Source organism: Antedon bifida, chromosome 4 (genome assembly GCF_963402885.1).
Source record: "Antedon bifida chromosome 4, ecAntBifi1.1, whole genome shotgun sequence".
Lineage (NCBI taxonomy): Eukaryota > Metazoa > Echinodermata > Crinoidea > Comatulida > Antedonidae > Antedon > Antedon bifida.
The window spans coordinates 8,190,611-8,214,110 of record NC_136229.1 but is presented as its reverse complement, the minus strand read 5'-3'; the positions used below and the strand labels follow the sequence as shown (position 1 = coordinate 8,214,110).

The 23,500-nt window shown below is 32.1% G+C and overlaps 2 protein-coding genes across 5 annotated transcripts in view; one reads left to right on the top strand and one right to left on the bottom strand.

Annotated features, from left to right (window-relative positions):
- LOC144840500 (ras-associated and pleckstrin homology domains-containing protein 1-like) overlaps positions 1-17,483 on the top strand; it is a 48,831-nt gene extending 31,348 nt beyond the window's left edge. Inside the window, exons 5-16 of one of the 4 annotated variants that reach the window (XR_013611929.1) lie at positions 326-858; positions 2,126-2,275; positions 3,080-3,239; positions 4,088-4,212; positions 4,478-4,696; positions 5,195-5,305; positions 5,939-6,037; positions 6,223-6,370; positions 6,493-6,605; positions 7,178-7,219; positions 7,466-12,567; positions 12,952-17,483. Coding sequence is in view for 3 of the 4 variants with exons in the window: in XM_078696326.1 (XP_078552452.1) it covers positions 326-858; positions 2,126-2,275; positions 3,080-3,239; positions 4,088-4,212; positions 4,478-4,696; positions 5,195-5,305; positions 5,939-6,037; positions 6,223-6,370; positions 6,493-6,605; positions 7,178-7,219; positions 7,466-9,331 (3,566 nt within the window). In the remaining variant the exon portion in view is untranslated. Of the gene's footprint in view, positions 1-325; positions 859-2,125; positions 2,276-3,079; positions 3,240-4,087; positions 4,213-4,477; positions 4,697-5,194; positions 5,306-5,938; positions 6,038-6,222; positions 6,371-6,492; positions 6,606-7,177; positions 7,220-7,465; positions 12,914-12,951 lie in introns of those variants that run through there. The other 3 variants (XM_078696328.1, XM_078696326.1, XM_078696327.1) reach the window with 3 other exon arrangements.
- Positions 17,484-18,309: 826 nt separating this feature from the next.
- On the bottom strand, positions 18,310-23,495 carry LOC144840505 (26S proteasome regulatory subunit 8). The gene is made up of 11 exons (XM_078696332.1): positions 23,412-23,495; positions 22,740-22,808; positions 22,496-22,565; positions 21,925-22,022; positions 21,537-21,662; positions 20,857-21,018; positions 20,578-20,741; positions 20,134-20,287; positions 19,584-19,793; positions 18,961-19,047; positions 18,310-18,561 (listed from the first exon to the last, which is right to left on the bottom strand). The coding sequence occupies exons 1-11, from the start codon at positions 23,424-23,426 to the stop codon at positions 18,508-18,510; spliced, it is 1,209 nt and encodes a 402-aa protein (XP_078552458.1). The 5' UTR covers positions 23,427-23,495; the 3' UTR covers positions 18,310-18,507.
- Positions 23,496-23,500: the final 5 nt, after the last annotated feature.

Here is a 23,500-nt window from a genome sequence, read left to right as displayed (position 1 = left end):
TGTGTAATTTCTTTTAGTTTTAGATTTCTTGGGCCAAACTTGTTTTTCTCTATCAACTAGTTTTGTACAATGTTTAATTGTTACATGTTTGTTATTTTGACATATGTATTACTGTATAAACTTCATTTCTATTTCACACCATGGTATTAGGATACAGTATTAACCATTCCAACACAGACATAACTAGCATAGAGGTATTATGCTATGTTTGAGTGGCTAATGTTCTAATACTATTGTTATAAAACACTATTATTCTATTAAACAGTGTGCACTAATTATTTTGATCAATCAAGCACCATTAAATGTTTCTTTTGTTCTTTTGTAGAAACACAAGATATTGACCTTGATGCACTTCTTGGTGACCTTTGCGAAATGGAACAGTCCTTACAAATGGACATGGATAAACAAATGAATGAGTCCCCAGGCAACACAAACACTGACAATTTGATGATGTCATCATTAAATTTTGATACACCACCATTTCCACCGCACAGTATAAACACTGGTTCAATTACAGACATTGGTACTGACATTCCCACTCCTCCCCCTCCTCCTCCACCACCGGAAAATTCAGATGGCTTTATTGAAGATCTTCCACCACCACCCTCAGACATGCTACCTGAGGAATTACAACCAGCTAATGTTCCACATCATACACCGGTGGAAATCATAACAGAACCAGCTTCGCCAAGACTTTTTGAGGTTCCTTCACCTCCTACGCATGGAGTTACGAATAATACGCGGTTGAACGGTTCAGTACCCCCGAATCATCTGAACCTAAATCTTGATGTTAGTAATTCGCAGCAATCGTTGTCTTCCATTTCTACCTCGCCAAATTTCTCACCACCGCCAGCTAATGTAAGTGATCTTTGTATAATTAAGTCACAAATAAATAAATAACTGGCAAACTGGATGAAACTTTATTTCACAAAGCTTCACATGTGCCTCATCATCCACGTGAGTGCTATGAAAGGCCAAAGGTGCCAAATATATTATAGTATAATGTTATGTTACAATAATGATACAATCTTAATATTTGTATACAATTATACAAAGTTTTTTATGATATTGAAAAAATCTTGAGCAAACTGTGGGTCATGACCCAGATGTTATTTGGTAGGTTGTACATGATTTGGCAAAATTAAAAATAAGAACATGTGGGGGAAGTGGGACTTTATTGCCATCGAGAAAAACAAGCCACTATGCATGAATTGCATGTTAAGGGGCAAGGCCTAAAATATTGGGTCATTCTACATCTTAAAAAATTGGATCATCAAGCTGGATGGATTGAACTTGTACAGCAGTTCAAGTTGGGATTAGTGGATGTGAGAGGATAATACTCGCCTTCCTATGAACCATACACATATATAAGGTGCATATGAATTTGACTCACAGTTCTAAATCTGCCACTCAGCATTTCAATGGATTTTTATTTTATTTATTTTATTTTCATTAGAAGTGCATACAAACATTATAGATATCTATATACAATTACAAATAAAAACATTTCACATAAATATCAAAAACAATTAAAATCTAAAAGACCAAAAAAACAAAACAAATAGATACCCCCAAAAAAGAGAACAAAATGTGAAAGCTATTTCCAATTGTGCTATTTACAATTAAAATATAATAGATAAGAAAAAAAGACAAATTGATAACCCAAAAAAGTATTATGTGAAAGCTATTTCCAATGAGGTCCTATATTTATGGGAAAATACAATAAGAAAAATCAATCAAAATATAACACTTGCCATATTTAATCGAAACACTTGCCATATCTAATCGAAACATTGACTTTTACAGTGGAATGGATCATAATAGCCCTTAAAATTTAAGATTATGGTTGTTGATGATTTTGTTTACAAACAAATCATGTGACAAATATTGTTGACAACATTTTATTTATTATTTCTCTAAGCCCCTCTTTATTGTACTTAGACTTGTTGCATTCTTAAATTATATACCAAAATATGTGTAAGATTATTTGATTTAATAGATTAAATGCATGAATTGAGTGAGACAACTTCTAAGAATATGTATTCAAGGTTTTGGCGTCATTTATATTGTTGTTTGGAGTAGGCATGCTTTTGTATGTAATATTGAACACAATTTTCCACAACAGATTTCAAAAAGTGTTCGTGTGAAACTTAAAGATCTCGAACTTGACCTTCACAACGATGAAACATTGAGCGAAGAAGAAAAAGTAGCCCGTATCAAAGCTGAAAAAGTGCGCATCGCTCTTGAGAAACTCAAGGCTGCTAGAGTTAAGAAGGTTTGTATATGCCAAGGAGAATCAAGAGTTTTGTGGCATTAAATTATTTAATTGTATCGTCCTTCAGTAGATTTGAAATCGTGATAAATGTTTTATCTTTTTAGTTTTGTTTGTGTTGTTTATCACACAATATCTTTTATAAAATATAACAAGAACACGTAATCTTCTGCTCTTTTAAAATGTTGTTTCTGCTGATTGTTCAGCGCTTAGAGGCACCCTGCATTTTGCGCTATTTTAATTCAAACTTTATTAGTATTATTATTATGTAGTTGATACAATTTAATTATAAAATAAATTAGAAAATAGAATACGGTATTGATTGTGTTTGAGTTCTTAGAATCTTGAATGCTTGAGATTGACCGAAAGTCGAAACATTGTTTTAATTTATCAAGAATTATTTTAATTATTAAAAGTAAACATATAATTCTTTAAATTATTTTATAACATGGGTTCAAGGATGTAGCCAATCAGATGCGCTGAAATGAGTCATGTGTGCGCTCTTTATTTATTCACTATCATGCACTGGAGTTCAAACTGTGTGTCAATTGTATGGCAGAATACCGATCACGCTAGATGCTGCACGATATACGAGTAAAAAAAATAAACACACACTACTTGTATATATTGTCATTTCTGGTACACAACTGTTTTGCTAGGCCTAGACTAGGTGGTCATTTCGTCGCCAAAGAGAGTGATATTCACAATATCATCGTGAAGAATAAATTTTCAAAATGTCCGTTAAGTACAGTAAATACATCATCTCATGATATTTATTTTCATTATTTCTATGCTTTGTTATTCTAGTTGATAATCAAAGTACACACGGAGGATGGGAGCTCAAAAACTGTTTTTGTTGATGAGACTATGAACACGCGGAACATTGTCCAGATGATGATTGAGAAGAACCATTTTGAGAGTGGACCTAATTGGGCCCTTATTGAGCAAATGCCAGATTTATATATGGGTAAGTAACATCATATTTAAATTAATTACATATAGTACAAAAAGGAATAACTGAAGCTGTGTCCACACCCCACCCCTATGCTTAATTATATATAAATTACTTTAATATATCTTGTTTGTTTAAAAATAAAAATTACTGTTATTTTCAGAATTCATCAACACAACATATTCATAATAAAGAAAATAGATTTATCGATTTCGATAGAAAAATTAAATAATTTATAGCAATTTCGTTTTTTCACATCCCCAAACTTTCTTTCTCTTCCATTCCAAAAAAACCCAAAAAATCCACCTTTATAGCAATTTCCTCATTTAGTTATGCAGACAGGATTACATCTTACAGTTACTAAATACAGTAGTAGACCTACTCATTTCTACAATATCTCTGTTAAAAATTAATTTGTATACTTTCAATTTGAGTAAATTGATATACAGTTTAAAATACACTCTTTGCTATTAAGAAACACGGGTCATAGATAGTTCATCTTCGGTTGGAAAATAATTAATCATTCATGTGATGATCAAAATAGCATATAGTTACTTAATTTAGATGATTTTCAAACTTTATCTATGCAAATGTGATAATTTGTATATACTGTATCATATCATATACATAATCACATGTGACATTCTCTTTACATTAACCATAATATAATTTCTATCATACAGCAAGGAGTGAAAAATTGTCCTTTATAGATTTGTGATACTGTATCACACAAAATTGTCCTAAAGATACTAACAAAATTGATATACTGTATATGTAGAATAGGTTGTTTATGTTTTATTATTGCAGTAGTCAAATAATTATTTATTTATTGCTATAATAATTCTATTTTATTCCAATTTCAGAAAGGGTATTAGAGGATGATGAAAATGTAGTGACAGATGTATTGTTAACCTGGTCCAGAGAAACAAACAATAGGATATTGTTTTCAGAAAGAAGAGAAAAATATGCTTTGTTTAAAAATCCACAGGTAATTTAACTGGAATGCAAATCTTGAACATCAAAATGGAAAAGCAAAATGGAATAAACTCATTTGTATCAGATAATTAGGAAGTAAAAAAATAACCCTATTCATTATGAATATTTATCTCTAGTTTATAAATGCTCTGTACATTGAGAACATTTGGTGAAAAAACAAATTCTGGGGAGAACTCGAACACATGAATTTCAGATTACTGGCCTAGCACTCATATCGCTAGACCATAATTGTTTTATTTCTATCTTTTTTTCCTCAGCATTATCTTTTATCTCTAAACACGTCACAATTTGCGACAGAGTTTGCTGAAAAATCTAAAAAGACGTTAATAGACGAGTTCTTCGTTGGATCAGGAAACCGAGTTCCGGAACTAGAAGGTCCTTTATTCCTTAAATCCGAGGGAAAGAAATCTTGGAAGAAACACTACTTTGTTTTACGTGCTTCTGGTTTGTACTACTCGCCGAAAGGAAAATCTAAAGTAAGAATTATTTTATGATCATAATAATGATATTTATATAAAGAACATTTTTATTTTAGGCCAGAGGAAATGTATTATATGGTTCATGTTGGTACCTCTCAAACCGCATCAACGTAAGGTTGAAATTTCATAAGTATGTTTCTGTCTAAACTACAATAAGCCTAGACCCTCTTAGGTCTACACTTTTAAAAAATAAGGGAATGAAAATATAGCCAAATCTAATGAAAGGTGAAATGTTTTAATCTGTGGCTGAATTTTTTACACAGACAGCTGGCGAAACCATAAAAACAATTGCTTTCTTTATATTTAAAACACAACAAACCTGTGTGATCAAACATTATATATAAGATATAACTCTGAAACACAGAAGAATAAGAGAGTTAACTGATCACACATATTATTCATATCAGTTTAAATCTATTAAATGGTTAATTCTAGTTTTGTTTGGATTGATAATTTTAAATATTTAAATTAACAATTTGTGTTTGTTTTCATCAGGTATCAAAGGATCTTATGTGTCTTGTCCAATTTGAACATATTGAAGTCTACAATGGTGTAGGATGGAAAAAGAAGTATAAATCACCAACAGATTTTTGTTTTGCTTTAAAGGTGTGTATTGGTTTTAGCTTGTGTATCTTGTGTTAACGTCATTAAACCGCTTATTTATTTACTACTGTAAAGGATAGCAGTGCATTTGTGAATAGTTCTATATGTGGGAAGGGCACAAGTGAGTATTCATATCTCCCAAAATAATGAAGTATTGTATTTTTTATTTTGAAAGAATCTTCCAGTGTTTATAGAATAGGAAAGATGTGTGGGTGATACTATACTATAAGCATGTTTTGAGAGAGCACTTAGAATATGTTTTATTAGTTTTGTAGGCGTGCGTTTGCTTTCAAACAACATGACTTGTTATTGCCATAAAGTATTTACTTGTTCCAATTTGACTGTACTAAATTTGAACTACTTTTATTTATACAGTAGTAGCTTTGTGTTGCATAAAGTTAGTTTACTTTACAGTATTGTTTTGTATGTATTTTTTTTCTATAGACTGTTAGTCAAACAGAATATTACAATACCCTTTTCTTAGTTTTTTTACAATAAACTTCACACAAATCGGAACTTTTGTCCCGGCCCCGCAGGAGTCTGGTATAATTTTATTTTTTATTTGCTTTTATTGTCAATAGATTCATTTAAATATAACATTGATTTTTTTAATGTTTGTTATATGTTATTTTGCAGCATCCACAAATACAACAAAAATCTAAGTACATAAAGTACATTTGTGCAGAGGACTATAGGACATGCCAGAGGTGGATAACAGGAGTTCGAATTGCAAAGGTAATTATTAATATTATCTGTTTTAATTTCTACTTTCATATACATTCCAATACAAACAAAGGTCCTAGTAAATCTTAAACAAGATGAAATACAAATGACTGAGACTATAGAAAAGTTTTCTGTAAAACAAAACTATTTAAATCAATTACTTGGTTCAATATTATGTCTCTTTGTATTGTATTTAGTATGGAAAAGGTTTATTAAAGAATTTTGAAGAAAGCCAGAGAGATGCGTTGAAATTCATAAAGAATCAAGACACTGCGTCAGAGGCAAGTCTCGGAGATACGTCAAGTTTATCTAGTGACCAATCAGTGGCCACCGTTAGCTCACAAGGTAAAATATATTATTTTAGCTGCTACTGTATATTAGCAGTTTGGCATAATGCAACAGGTTAATAAAATCTTAAATATAACTTTTAATTATTTGCATATGTTTTATATTTTAATTTAAATTAGGTTCTGCATCATCCGGTGGATCTGGAATTCAGTCAAGGAATGCTAACAGACGATCTCACATGGGAGATATTTTCTCACAAGCTTGGAAAAAAGGCAAAGAAGTTGAAGTTGAGGTTGGAAGATTTCTAATATTAAAAAAAAAAAAAAAAAAATAGATTTAAATAATAGGATAAAGACACACAGAGTTGAAAAATCCTTACTATAGTTCACCCTTACTTACAATGGTAAAGGAAAAATATTATGTGAGTACAAAAAAGTTAAGAAAGGGGGATAATATCTGTAAGAACAGGGCCGTAACTACCAGTACGGTGTTGGTGAGGTTTCAACCTGACCACTTTTTCACAGAGGCCTTTGACAACCTTGTGGTTTGAACAGAGATTGTTTCCTTTTCTTGTAAATACCGCACCACTTTATTTCTTGTGGCTACATCACTGAGGAATATTGGGATTTACCATAATGCTTCTTACATGATAACTATTATTAATTTTGACTGGATGACTGCTCATATCTTTACAGCACATTATCACACTCATTTCATTAGATAAACAGTAGAACCCTTTGTTTGAGACATCCCTATTCAGGGACAACCTCCAATGTCTTGTGAAACAAATGAGACGCCAGCTCCTAATTTTGCCTATGTTATCTTCCAATTTGAATAATGATCGAAGAATTGATTTGTTTACAGACCAAAAGACTATCAAGAAGCTCAATGTCAATGTCTATGGAGGTAAGGAACATATTAATTTTAACATGTTTTTTTAATTATTTTTGTTTGGAGGACGTAGTTATTTTTTCCACTATCACGACATGGTGACAATCCATTCACAATACACACAAAAGTGGAATCGTTCTGTCATGAAAAATAATATCCTGACAGAATTTAAAGTCCCATAATGACAATTAAATTTGATAATTATAATTAAAATTAAACATATTTTAATTAAAAATTTCAAATTTGATGTTATTTCAACAGGATGATACGGGTACAAGCCGGCCACCTCTTGTGACGCCAACAATGACAAAATCAGATAAAACATTTGATTACGATGTTCAGCAGCAGCTACAGCAACTAGAACGAGAAATGGAACTAGATCTGAATCTGGAGGACCTGCCCCCAACTTCCAATGTAAGTGGCTCCCAGGCAAATAACACTCATGCTGTATCAAACATCCAGCCTGGTAAAAACAAAACCAGTGCTCCTGCCGCTCCTAGACGCATGGACAGCACTCGTCTTAGCACATACTCAAATCGGAGTTCATCTTTTAGTGATAGTCGTAGTTCAAATGAAACAAAACGGGTGCAGTTTAAAGAGGCTACCGAGGAGATAACAACTCCCCCTGCTGTTCGTGCAGCGCTTCAGAAATCAGCTAGCGGTGTAGTTTTACCTAACTCGCCTAATCGTCACATAACTGCAAACTCACAGCGTAGCTCCATGAAAATATCTCGTTCATCCACTAACCAAAGTCCACTTCATAGACGACCTAGTCTTCCATTGGCTAACACAGTGTACACACCGCCTTGGTTACAGCAGTCTGTAGCGGGTGAGGCTAGTAGTATTAGTACTAACACTTCATATCATGCTGTAGCTCATACAAATAATGTTTCTCAACAAATACCTGTAGCAGTACCGAAACCTACTGTCTCAACTCCTATACAAACAAACAAACTAAATCAAGCAAATATCTATGATTCAAACATTGTACATGCAGAGTCTCCTTCAAGAGCACCCTCTTCAGTTTCTGTGCAACATGCTCCACCTTCAACTCAATCCACCCCTCCTCTTCCACCTAAAAAAGAAAAGGCTGTCATTTCACAGCAAAAACCACTTGTACACTCAAGGCATCAACTTCCACCACCTCCACAAAAATCTCATATACCTACTTCCCCGGTCGTATCCAGGTCACATCTTCCACCACCTTCACGTATAATATCATATCAACCTAACCATGCTGTACAATCAACACCACCTACTCCTCCTCTCCCACAGAAGCCTCCGACAGTACGGCCAACACCAAAAATTCCTTCACTTCCACCCAAACCACCAGTCGACCCACTCCCCCCAATCCCACCCCCTCCACCACCACTGGAGTTACCAGATTCAGTAAGTTTACCCCATCCATCATCGATAAATGTACCTCCTCGACCCGCAACTCCCCCATTTCCGGTTGATGATCTACCCCCACCCCCAGCATCACTTCTTCATAGTAAATCGCAAGAAAATCTGTTTGATTCTACATACGTTCTTCCACCACCACCCCCTGAAACTGATGCTGATGATTTTCCTTTTCAAAATACAACTCCAGTAGTTGTAAGTCCAACAAATAAACAACCTCCATTTGTCAGTCCAAAACCAAACAAAAGTACTAATCACCAGTTGCATAATGGACCTATACCAAACAGTAAAAATATATTACCAGTACCATCGAAACCACAGAAATCCAAACCTGTTGTACCACCACCACCACAAACATCCCAATCCAAAAAGCAAGGCCCGCCGTCACCACCAAAACCATCACCATCTAAGCCATCACTACCACAATCACCATCAACAAAGACACCTCCACCAGTCACATCACCCAAGCCTTCAAAGGTGGGCTCTCTTCGCATCACAAACGCGTCTTTTCTAGATCAATTAAACAACTCATTACAAGGTACTAACAACGAGAATAAAATTATACCACTTAATCCCACGACCAATCTTCCACCGTCAACATCAAACAAACCAACAGTAGTCACCAGACAACATAAACCGTTACCCCCAAGGCGGAGTGATTCAACACGGCTATCCACAGTTGGTACCCCAAAGATACCCCCTTCTCCACCTCAAAGATTAAAGTAGAGTGGCATACATTGTAGTTACAATATGGAAACTTTTGTTGAGAGTCAACTAGTCAGATTCAAGTGATCTAAAAAACGTAAGACCAAACTTAAACTTTCAATTGACCCACTTACTAACTTTTTTCTCATCTATACCATTTCACATTGAGCGTTGCAATATCATTTCATCATACATATGAGCTTCTCAATTATGCTTTTGCATTAATTAAATCATATGCTTATTGATAATGAATAATAATATTTAAAGATTTAAGGTAGTATTTAAGTTTCTAAATATAGTGGAATATAACTGAGTGGTTAGGACTAGTTACAACCATTTCAGTAACTTTACCAAAGTAAAGTGGATTACAAGTTAGGTACTACTAGTGTACTAGTCACTTTTAGTGTACTAGTCACTATAAGTGCACTAGTCACTATTAATGTACTAGTCAATATTAGTGCACTAATCACTATTAGTGCACTAGTCACTATTAGTGGACTAATCTCTATTAGTGCACTAGTCACTATTACTGCGTTAGTCACTATTAGTGCACTAGTCACTATTAGTGCACTAGTCACTATTAGTGGACTAGTCACTATTAGTGGACTAATCACTATTAGTGCACTATACACTATTAGTTTCCTCGTTTCTTTAGTTTATTAGTCACTTTGGTGTATTAATCTCCATTAGTGCACTAATCTCTATTAGTGTACTAGTCTTTATTAGGGCACTTAGCATTCTAGTTTACTATTTATTTTTAAACATAGTATGATGACATTGACAATCAGCTTCTAAATTATTTATTTACAAAAACATTTTTGATAGAAATCAAGTAGTTGATTTCATAGTAAAACAGTAAATTTGATTAATATTATATTGAAATTGATATTGTTAAGAGCTGCTTTGGGATAAACAAAAAAGCTGCATACTATGGCAATAAGAAATGAATAGATTTATTCAAAAGACAGTAGAATATTGAAGAAAATAAGAGAAAAATATATAGCTTTTAATATTGAAGGGAGCCAATAGGAAACCATTTTATTTGTATCATATTATGATATCTACTTAAAAATGTAAATACTGTAAATAAAACATTTCCAAAACCGCATTTTTTATTTTTTTTTTCTGAAAAAATGAGAAGATTTAAGTGATGTTAAAAAATGTATAGGCCCCTATATATATGTTGGTTTCTGTCGCATCTAGAACCAAAAGTGAGCGCTGTGTCACTAGACACACTAGGAACTATCTTTCGCGCATGATTGAGTTAACAATATTATAGATCTTATCCAGGAGTCAAACTCGGACAATCAAAAATAGGCCTAGTTACAAAAATGTACAAAACAAATGTACCAAAAAAACCACTTTCTGCAAGATAATAAATTTGCATTCCGCAGTCTTATGCAATTCATGGAGTTTCATCCATCTACAACCCTACTTGTACACTGAAAATAATATCAAAATTTGTGCCAAATTCCCAGGTCTTGCAAAGTCCTCTATCTATTTTGATATGGTTTAGATAGTATAATAGTGTAATTAAAAATATGTATTAAACTTTTGTAAAGATATTTTATATATGAATATATAACCAAATTATATACTGTAGCATCTTGATGGCCGTTAGATATAGTTGTCAGAGAGAATGCATGCAACTTGTGAAATTGCATGTTACATACTTTTGTGGGTCCATATTTAAAATATATGTTTTACTTTTGCAATTAGTAAAATACTTTAAGCAGGAACTTGTATTTTTATTAAGATCAGTCAATATTTATGTGTACTTCAATATTTGTTTTAATACCTAAAATATATTATTTAAACTATTTTTATTATTTTTTTCATTTTATTTCATAAAACCAAATAACTTTTTTTAAATTTTTTTACAATTTTTATTGTATTTATTTAAAATTATGTTCGATTAATATAAGGCCCAACAAATGATATTTTTAAATAATTATTTTAATTGTAATTATCACCAAAATAATGTATAAATAGAAATATATGATATTTACCAAAACATGATTGAAGATTAGTAAAATTATGTTAAGCTGACAATTTGGATTAGTAACATGTTGATTATGATAATCCGGATTTAATATAATAATATATGTTATTTAGATTATGCTAAGCCTGAATTATTATCTGGAGTAGTAAATTCAGATTCAGATAATGCTATTACAACGAAAAACATGTGAAATAAATAAATATGCTATATTGTTGATCAATACACCAATTGTTGTTTTGGCTTTATTTTAAATTTAAAACCTGAAGAAATTGTTTCGTTTATCTTAAGGATGAAGGTATTTTATATACATAATATATCGTTGATAAAACATTCATAAAATATTTAAAATAGCGTATACATTTTATTAGAAAAAGCATAACATTTTAGTTTAACTATAAAATTATATGTTATCATGTTCTTATATTTTTTATTACATTCAGCAACTGAAAAACTAACGCTAATGCTTGCCATGCTTTCTCTACTAATTAATATTCATCTATCTCGATTGTAATTCATTTTAAAACATTCATTTTGACTTTCTTTTGTGAATGTTTCAATTTTTATAAACAATATTTTGAGAAAGTTACTGATTGTTGTTGATAACCATTCTTAATGAGAGATTCAGAAAATCTTTACTTTAATTTCCTAAAATCTGAAATATACATCACAATGGGTTTCCTTAGAAGTGGTTTTGATGACTAATAAAATAGTTTTATTTTGGTTTTTATTGCAATCATTACAATACATACTATAAAACTGCTTTCTTAAAAATAGTTGTTGGTATAGAAACTGTGAATGTACTACAAAAGTAACAAAACTAGTTTTACTAAACGCATTAATGAATATATTTACTTATGTAATTATGGAATTCTTATAACTTTAGTTTAAGTTAGTTTTCTTTTCTTGTAACTTGATAATCTTTTCTTTTACTTTACTAATGATTTGTTCAGCTTAGCATGTGTGTGTGTGTGTGTGCTCATGTCACTCATTGAAAATTAAACTAAAACAATTTTCAAAAATAGCTATTGTTATTTGTTGTCATGGTAATGTCTATTAACAAAACTGATACTTTGTTCTACTGACCTTTGACATACTGACCTTTAACCAACAACAGCATGTTTTGCAACTTTTTTGGAGCTACCATTTTCGATGTTAAATGTCTTGCCTGCTGCCAGTAAGATTTATACGCGATTCAGTGTTGCTACGCCATCTGTAAAAGAGTTCCCAAAATTCCAGGAATGGCTTGTTTTATGTTGTAGGTATTTTACTTTTTCATCTTTAATCCTGTGTGTATACTAACTTTCATTTTTGAAACGGCATTCTCTGTCGATAAAATTGTAAAAACAACATGCACCATTCTAGTTTGCACTGTAGCAGATAGTAGACAAATAATAGACTTTTGTATTTTTAAACCATAAAAAGATTTTACACCTTGTAACTAATCGCATTAACTTCAACTAGTTAAAAATAGTGTTTTTCTAGATTTTCTAAATGATATTATTGTGTTTGCCAGATTTTCATTCTTATTGTAATTAGAAAATTACTTAATTTATTACTAATTTGCATAATGTTTCAAATTTTAAGCTGTAGATTTATGTTTTTGTTCACGCTTAGTTTTTTCTTTCTTGTTTCGATACAGATATGAATTCAGATGATATGAGAAATGCATGATCTTTAGCAAGTGCATGCGAGGTTGCGATGGAAATGCGCTACAGTTTACTCTGAGTTGGAATTTGTTTTAATGAAGACGTTTGCTGTGTAGTCCAGCCTGACTAACAAAAATATCACTAATTTATATTGGCCTAAACTTTTATAGCTGTTTGTCTATTTTACATTAAACTAGTGCTTGTTACATGATCTTGATTTATCACCTATTCCTTCATACCCTTCAATAGTGTACCATAGTGGTTGGAACGGTTGATGGGTGAAGTTGACCCCAAATTAAATAAAATCTTCTGGCTTAAATTGCACACAACAAGGTCCTGAAAATGGTTTGGTTGCCCTTTTAATATTTAGGGTAAGTCAAATAGAAATTGTTTTTTAGCATAAAACCTGAGACATTGTCAACTTTACTTTATTCCGTTTGGAAAGACATGGTGTACCACAAACTTATCTTAATGCTGGTTTTTACTTACCATGCAAATCCTTAAAACAATATTATATTTAGATTATTATTTATTAGATTTTTCTAAAAGAATAGTTTGTAATCCCAATCCATCTGTATAACATGTTTACATTTTTAAACATCATTAAGAAGTTTACAGTTAGGTTTAATCGTCATCATGAATTAATGTTTATGTTTATTTCCAACAACAGTTTATACAACAACATAATAAAGTACATATTTTCTTGTCAACAAATAGCAGATCATCTTATTCTTTTTATATCATATTGTGTACAATTAAGTTATGACGTAAGGCAATAGATATAATAAAGTTCAGAAGAGAAAAAAAAGACTTTACTTTATACAACATTTCAAACAATGTATTACATTTTTTACATCCATTGTGTCAACAACAACACAAGCCTAGTCTTGACTAGAAAACTGCATTTAAAAGTTTTAACAAGCTTGCTATTGTATAACAGTTTAAAAACTTCAGCAAACAGCAGAAAATAAGTTTGCAGAAGTCTACACCAGAAAAACTTTAGTAAAGTTTGCTAGTATTCTCCCGTCTCTTATTTGTTGCAATCCTCAATTTGATTATTCTTATTAAATATAACATTTTAGGGTCATTATGTTTACCAGCATTATCACTGTTATTAATAATATATGAAGTTTATATTTGTATGATATTTTAAAGCAGTTAGGCCTATTGCTTTTTGTTTCTATGAACCAAAGACCAAAACTGTTAGTGTAGTCATTTTTAATGTACTGTAATATTGATAATAATTAAATGTTATAATGTTATTCTTTTAAAGAGTAATAAGGCAAAATATGAAATCATTGAAAGATGTATATTGATATCGATTTTACATAATTTATATCATTTATTAGTGACATTTGATACTTTTAGTCAGTAATTAAGAGAAGTAGATAGAACTTGTTTATTGTTTTTATAGTTAATTATACTCAAACTCACGCGATGTAAGCCGTGTATTGTAAAGTTTGTTAGTGAATGCATGGTGCATATACATTGCATTTGTGTGGTATTGTATAATGTACTATGGTGCATATATACGGTATAATGTACTATGGTGCATATATACGGTATAATGTATGGTGCATATATACGGTATAATGATGGTGCATATCTATACAGTATAATGTATGGTGCATATACGGTATAACTATGGTGCATATATATACAGTATAATGTATGGTGCATATATACGGTATAATATATGGTGCATATATACGGTATAATGTATGGTGCATATGTACGGTATAATGTATGGTGCATATATATACAGTATAATATATGGTGCATATATATGGTACATATCTGTGGACGTGGCATATATTCATGAATTTTATGGTGCATACGGTACACATGTTTGGGTGTGGGTGCTGCATATGTGGTGATGGGATTGGTTGAATTTCCAAATCCAAGTCAGCCAAACATGGTATGGTGCTTTAAGTTGGAGTGATTCTCATTTGCGGGAAGCGGCAATTAAGAAATACAAGAAAACGATAAGAAGTTAATTATGGTACTATGCAATGTAATATCTATAACATGTCTTAGACGATTTAGGCCTACAATAAATATACTGTACTTATACAGGATGTTCGGGTAGTTATTTAGAAAGGGTGCCAACATTGCGATTGACGTAAAAATTGGTTGAGGCTGAATTGATGTAAAGTAAAGTTGTAGGCTATGTTTGTGTAAAATAGTACAAGAATATGTAAGCAAGATTAAAACCATTTTTTAGTGAGTGATTGAATACAGCTACGGTATGGCCCCTTTTTTTGTATTTGTGCTGAATTTAGAACAATTTACTGGCCATATTTGGCATTGCTTTTGGTGCTATGACTTTTAACTCCACACTGTAGATTGAGAAATTACAAGCAAAAGCTCATCCACACATCATGATTGTTGAAATACTTGTAGTGCATTTACTTCCTTGCGTTGTGTCCAAGTGGGAACCAAGCTTTGTATGCCAAATTTAAAACAAAATAAACGAAAAATTATGTCAAATATTGAATTAAAATACATGTTTTGGCCACTCTCTCTTCTATCATTATTATTGCTATTAAGGAAAGAAAACATCAGTATTACGGTATTAAATTAGATTTTTTTTTATAAAATCTGTATTTATAAATGTAGGGTATGCGAATATTAACCTAGGGTACATAAAACAAGTATTATAGTATGTGATGTTGTAAAAAAAATATTTAATTATTATATGTACAATTTTTATAAATATCCTACACTTGTGCACTTTGCTATTAATCATATTTTCAGTTTTAAAAATTGGTATTTTACATTTTTTACATATGGAAACATTTAAAAGGATAATAGTACTCTAACTGTGAGGAATTATGTATTTGATTTATATTTGGCTGTTTTTTATTTTTTTATGTTCAGTTTATACATTTATTCTATTGGTATTTTGAAGTCATGAAATATTATTTATGTTATGTTTGTATGTATTTTATATTGTACCAGGATTCCCCATTAAATTAAAACTATTAAATTTTAGAATATATTCTATATAAGGTTAATAATAGTTTATGAAATGTAGCTAAGGTTTGCCATTTTATTATAACCTGTGGTTAATTCAGAAGGGATAGTATGCATAAAACATATTATGACAACTCATCCTATTTTTAAATATCTAATACATGCATTTATAGGAACATATTTCTGTATAGTGAATTAAAATGTTATTTTAAATACATTCTCACTTCACTGATTTTAGGCAGCCATTTGTACAGTTTGTTCAGTATGCTCTGTCTACACTATCTAGTAACTAGTTTGACCAAAAAAAAAGTGTGATATGCCCTCATGACATCATTATGTCACTTTTTTGATAGTGTAGACAGCTTATAGACACATTCTGTGATACACTGTTGCATGTACAGCACATTAACTCTGTATTGTGAATTTTGTCTCAAATACAGTGGCGAATCACCTGTGATAAAGGCAAATTGTAGGTGCAGTACAGTACTGAAAATAAGCTACTCTTTTGAAGCATGTATATGTAAAAGAAAAGATGTATCCAAAAAGTTCAGTTTTTTTGTTGACAGGATCAACAAAACAAAGTTTATTTACAATCTCAATTACAATCTCCTCAATTATTTTCACTGCCTTTTATGTGTAAAATTGAAAATATGTGCAGCTATTTTTAATTTGAATGTCTAATTTCTAACAACATAATTTACAGTGTACAGAATAATATTTTGGTGTTGATGTTTTGTTGTGAAAATCGCAAAAATTGCCAAAATTATTTATTATGTTTGCTGTAGTTTTCAGGATATCTGTTTGCTGTAGTTTTCATTTATATAATGCTTTTATTAATGTATTTTGATTGGTTTAATTTACTTTGAGAGATGTTAATAAAAATGGACTGGTTGCAAGATTAAGGTGCCTATAAAAATGATTTAATATAAACTACAGTATACTTGCCTACAAAATTGAAACAAAACAAACAAAATGAATATGAATAATGTTTATGTATGTCATAGAAAAAAGTGCAATTCAAAATTATTTTAGTACACTTCACTCACTTATTTTGGTTATCAGGCATCGTACATGACACAAAAGGGGTGGTTTGGCATGTAAAAGACTATTTGTAAAGCGATATTAGTTTTTTACATTTTTTCTACTATTTATATTAATTGGTATAATCCCAAGTATTAATTCATTTTTTACATTTTTTATTAGACAAAACACAATATTTATATTGTTTTGCACTACGTGATTAATGGCTGATAAATATTCAGTATTTCTCTAGTCACATGGCACTGTAAGTCACATGGCACTGCAAGTCCACATGTCTTGGTGGCAAATTACTATATTGTAGTACTAGTATTTATTTGGCTATTTGTATCATTATGCAATGATGTGATGGTAATTGATAATAGGGGCAAGCATAAAGAAGTTTGCACTCAACAAGGATCAACTAAGTGTATTTTAATTACACTGATATCAATTGTGTTTGGTCACAGATAATGGTATGTGTACATTTTGCTAGTTGAAACTTTACATGACAACATTAAAAGAAGCTACTGTAACATTTTTCTTTGTCTCTATTTAACCAAGGAGTTATGCTTTCGTATTGCAAGCAATGTCATTTTATAATTAGCGTCGTAACAGCAAAGTGTTCAGACTCGTTTAACTAACGCTTTCCTTAGAAACTGAAGTGTCACCGATTTGGGCGAACATCTGGTATGCAGGAGTAAATTTAATTGGTTGGAGGTCAAAATCGATCGTAAGTGTCGTTCACTAATCTTTACCTTGAGCTGTCGTAACAAATCAAAGATCAATGTCGTAAGAGGTGGTTTCCACTAATCTTTTCCTGGTTCAGACCTATGGAGTTGTACGATAAGCATAAATCTGTAGGTCTGAACAGGCCCCAAGTCTGAATGGGATATAATAAAAAGACAGATTGCATGAGTAGGTGCACATACTTTAGGGTGGTGGATCTAAAATGGTGAGAACTATTACAGGTACAGTACTACATCACAAGCAAGCTGCGCTACACCAGGTCTTGTCCTTGGTTTTTAAACTGAAAGCAGAAACCATATATATCATATCAGCAGAAGTTCTAATAGTCTAGGTTCTAGACAGTGTTTCAACATTATTAAAAGATATATATTTTGGCACATATGAAGACAAAAATTGAAACGCTGACTGGCAGAATAACATGATAAAGACAAATTATTTTGGGTGTCTTTTAACCCAAGACTTATATCTTTTTTAGAATTCTATGATGGGTGTCTAGAAAACATAAGGCATAAGATACTGGAGTTTTCTATATGTAGAAATTGATCTTAGGTTTGGCTTCCTAGACACCCTCTTATTTCTTATTTAAAAATAAACAATGACACAAAATAAATATTTCATAAGCCTGCATTTATTCTCACTAACAAATCTTGTTTCGGAATAATATTTGTAGATACCAAGACAATATTTTTCAATTATAATTAGCTGATTTGTGAAAAAAAAAGACTTCTAGAAACTGAAATGTATCGCATATGACATATAAACTTGATATTTAACTAGTGGTCTCCAGTGTGTTTCAATAATACAAATTATTTCCAGAATTTCTTGATGGACATATTCTTCTCGGAGTCCTTCAACATAACCTGTGAGTAAAAAGATAAAATGTAAATCAATATTTGTACCGAGATTTGCATACTGTACTTTGAATTTGAAAAGACTATACTCATAGGTATGGGGAGGTTTGTGGAGAAGGGAGGTTTAACCCTGATTTAAGCATTTTATGAGGTACTTGGTACTTAGAGACCAGCCAACAGGTTCCATGACAGACTTTATAGAATAAAGGTTTGAAAGTGGTTTTGGAATCTTTGGTCAATTCTGAACAAATTTAGCTTGTGCTCACCTCCCAAAACTTTGTGTAAACTCCAGGAAGGTTACATAGGGGTCCAATTATTATTGAACATTATGACTGTGAGGCTATATTTATTTAGGACGAAGATTAGAAGTAATACCCAAGTAATTGCTGTTGCAAATTGATACAGTACCTTAGCTACAGCGAGTTCAAAGTCTTCCTGAGTCACGTGTACCCTTCTTTCTCGCAGTGCATACATTCCTGCTTCGGTACATACACCCTGTTTTAAACAAAGGAATAGGATTATGTATACCATTCTAATGTGCAGAAAACCGTTTTGCATTTTATTAAAACAGGAATGATTATTCTTTTACAGTAGTTTTTTTGTGTGCACAATTTAAAGGCCGCAATCTAAAAAGCCACATGGACAGAAGTAAAGCCATGTAATGGCTTTGACAAGTCACACACATGCCTGCAGATTAGTATTAGTAACACTGATTTTGAACTTTGTACAGCTTGCCATCTCATTTCATCTGTCTCTCTCTGCACATATTTTTAGGCCTAGCTAGCTGTAAGTAAAGTAGGGAAACACTTTCAGCTAGGATCTGTGTTAGGGTCAATTTAAGGTCAACCTAGATTTTACGGATCTAATGCGTAAAATGTAGATTCTACTGTGTTAAAAAAACACTTTGTCTTGTCTCGGGAAATAGTCTTGCGCGATGTATAACATAATTGAAAGATATAATCATTATAAAACGACTTTCTGAAAAATATATGATCTATGAATATAGTAATTATCATATCATCATCATTTACCTTTACTTCTGCCCCAGATGCTCCTGGCATTGTTTCGGCAATCTTGCGAAGGTTGATTCCACGTGTAAGGTTCATCTTGCGAGAGTGAATCTTCAAGATATCGGAACGTGCTTCTTCATTTGGTGGAGGGAATTCTATTTTTCTGTCAATTCGTCCTGGTCGTAACAAAGCTGAATCCAGAATGTCAATCCTATTTGTGGCCATAATGACCTGTGGAAAGAAAATAATTGAATGATTATTTAAATTATTTCCAACCGTCCATCCTATTAAAAGGTGAAGCATTAGATAAAAAAGAAAACCTCATGCCCCCCGTTTGGCCTCCAATCCAAACGCCCTATTCTAATCCAATAATAATATTACCTGAGGGTGTGTGGCACAGTGTGTTGGACGTCGGATTACTGATCGTGAGATCAACTCTCGGATCCAACTCTCACCACACTGCTTGTATTCTTAAGCAAGGCACTTTGTTTGATCCAAAAAATGGTAATAATGTGCAGCGCATTCAAAGCTTGCTTATATGCGCTATATTAGAATGAACTATTACTATTACCTTAATATTAACTGTGGCTTCGAAACCATCAAGTTGGTTCAACAACTCTAACATTGTACGCTGAACTTCACTATCACCACCAGAACTTCCTTCAATACGTGATGAACCAATCGAGTCAATCTCATCCATGAAGATTATAGAGGGTGCATGCTCCCTATGTAAAACAAACACAAATTATCTATTACTATTTTAGTCATTAATAGTAAATTTAAAATGTTCTTGTCTTTGTAATTAAAATAAGTACAGGTATTAACAGAAAATCACTATATTTAACTTGAAACTCAAAATGGCAACGGATAAAAGCAATTGCACAGAATAAAAAGAAATGGAGAAATCTTGTGAGGTGTATTTCCAAGGCAGCCCAGACGGAGAAGTACATGGACCTTCGGCGACGAGGCTGTAAAGTAAATATATTTAAAACATATTTGTGGAAATATTTCTTACCTTGCCATTACAAACAATTCCCTCACCATTCTTGAACCTTCACCTATGAACTTTTGCACAAGTTCTGAGCCGGATACACGGATAAATGTGCACTCTGTGTGATGGGCAACAGCTCGAGCAAGAAGGGTTTTCCCCGTGCCCGGTGGACCATATAAAAGAACACCCTATGTAGAAATAAAAATGATATGCTGATCAATAGGAAAACCAATATAAATATACATTCATTTTTATTTTATTTATAATAAATGCATGTAATAATATATTTTATTGTTAGAATACCTTAGGTTGTGCAATTCCAAGCGCATCAAACAGCTCAGGATGCTTCACTGGAAGTTCAATGACCTCTTTAATTTCTTTGATTTGTTTGTCTAAGCCACCAACCATCTCATAAGTCGAATCGGGAACTTTTTCAACCATCATAAGACTAACAAGTGGGTCAACCTGTTATTAAAATACATTTTTATTATTTATTATTACAATGTAATAAGTAGAAAAATATCTTGCTGAATTTGTATATACATTAAAAAGAGGCTCTTATTGGTACCAGGTACAATTTACATGATGTTGTAATATCACAGACAGTATATGCACTTGTCAATTGTATACTATACCACTATATGACCCCCCGAGAGGTGCATTTGTCCGATGACTATGTCGCACCCATTTTGAAGAAGAATTGCCATGTTCCTCATTATATAGTGCGTGGTAAAGTGACGGACATTGACACACAAGGTTTTTTTGACCCACCCTGCATCAGTAAGTATTTGTAAATGATGCACCCATGATGCATGTCTCCCGGGGTCATATAGTGGGTCATACAATTGACATGTGCATAAAGCTCTGTCTGCACCCATGACATACCTCTCCCAGGGGTCATATGGCGGGTCATGCAATTGACACACATTTTTTTTTGTCATATAAAGTTTGATAGTGTAGGCAATGCTTTAGTTGTTGTTTACCTTATTTGGTAGTATCTTGTGAAGTGTGTAGCTATCATTACGGAGTGCTACTCTTGAGTTGGGCGTAACATCTCCTATGTCAATAGATTTGTCAATATCTACAACAAACTTTCCTTCTGGATGTACCTGTAAAAGTTGTATTTGTTATCACTTAACAGTGTTTTGATTTTAAATTATAATTTTCTTTATAATCCAGTGGCCGTATTCACCATTCACACTTAGGCTAAGGGAAACACTTACCATTCAAATTTAAAAAAATACAATTTAAAATAAGTGAAATACTTAATATTTAAGAGAAATATCTTACTTAAGTGTGATTGGTAAATACAGCCACTGACAATTGTTTATAGGAAAATAAGACAAGACTTTAAAACTTAATTTCTCTAACCTTAACAAGTACTTTTTTCTTGTCCATTGGTTTAACAACTTCCCCTACATACGACCCTTGTTCCTGCAGTAACTGCAGTTCTTCTCTTAACATACGTACTGTAAAAATAAGATATAAGAGATATAAAACAATATTAATTTCTATTAAAAATATTTCTAATAACTGCACAAAATATAAAGTAAATGTTGAAATGTCTACATTAAATGATAATTGTTAAATATAACTATGTAAATATGAGAATTTGATTGGTTGAGATTACACCATGTGATTATATTTTCCCTTAGGAAATTCTGAAAATAATAATACCACTTATGCTCTGTCAAACTTTATGTGACAAAAAAATGTACCCATATATGGACATGATGATGTCATACCACTACCATATATTTGGGTACCACTACCATATTTGTGTACCACTACCATATTTGGGTATCACTACCATATTTGGGCACATCACACTTTTTTTGTCAAACTAGTTTGATAGTGTAGATAGAGCTTAAGAGAAATTTTACGTTACACCTCTAAAAGCAGATGGATGAGGAATGATGGTGAAAGTCAGAGTGAACATTACCTTTTGCGTTTAGTTCATTTCTTTGAGCTTCAAGTCTTCTTAGATTTTGTGTTTTATCATTTACTACAAGCTAAGATTAAGAAAATGAAAATGTATTTATTATTATAAAAATGTGAATTTGCTTAACATATTATAAGACAACAAATTTTTTAAAAAACAGCAAAAGCACACACTAAAAATACAGTAATTAATAAGCTTTCTGCAAAACAAACATGGAACGTTTTGAAAAATTATTATTATTTACCTGTAATTCTTCTATTTTGGTCATGTAATACTGGCGTATACCAACGCCTTTGTTTGAGTCAACTTCCATCTAAAAAACACAATTACAAAATGATCTTTAATTTTTTTTTTATAAAAATTGGCTAGAATGGTCACAAATGAAGTGGGCCTAATCGTCCCGGATTCAGAGAAAGACTTAATACTCACTACCGCGGATCGGTTCAGATGTCATTATTTTTAAACATTTTTTAAAATTGAGTTTAAAGAAGTTTTTATTATTGATTGAGGTGCAAAAATCCTGGACCTAGATTAGCCTATTTAATTAAGTAATGAAATGGCATATTTAATAATTAAGTAATGGCCTATCTCGTTAAAATCAACCGATCATTACGTAGACAAGGCCTGATCTTTCTAGTCTAACATTGACTAGGCCTAGGCCTAGTCGACCAAGGAGGCTACACAGGCCCTCTATACGAGCCTAGTTAGTGAGTTTCACTCGGCTCGGGCTCGGTGCTGGCCTACTAAATTACGAATTTAAATTACTTTAGCCTGGTTGCTAATTTAAACTATAATCAGCACCCAGTTGAAAGATATGACTTATATTATCACATAGATATAAAATTATAGCAATCATACGCAGCAATCATAGAAAAAATATCATATTTATCTTTAACAATGACGAAAAAGTGCTTACCTCAGTGGTCGCCATCTTTAAACTTTCCAAGCATGATGGGATACCCGTAGTCTTATTCACATACGTCTTTTGTAGTTGATTGTACTTTA

What these genes read in the sequence shown, in the direction of transcription:
- LOC144840505 (XM_078696332.1), bottom strand. An exon ending in AAATGAACTAAACGCAAAAG is followed by an intron (nt 22,023 to 22,495) that starts GTAATGTTCACT and finishes TTATTTTTACAG; the next exon opens with TACGTATGTTAAGAGAAGAA. An exon ending in GAATTGTTTGTAATGGCAAG is followed by an intron (nt 20,288 to 20,577) that starts GTAAGAAATATT and finishes TGTTTTACATAG; the next exon opens with GGAGCATGCACCCTCTATAA.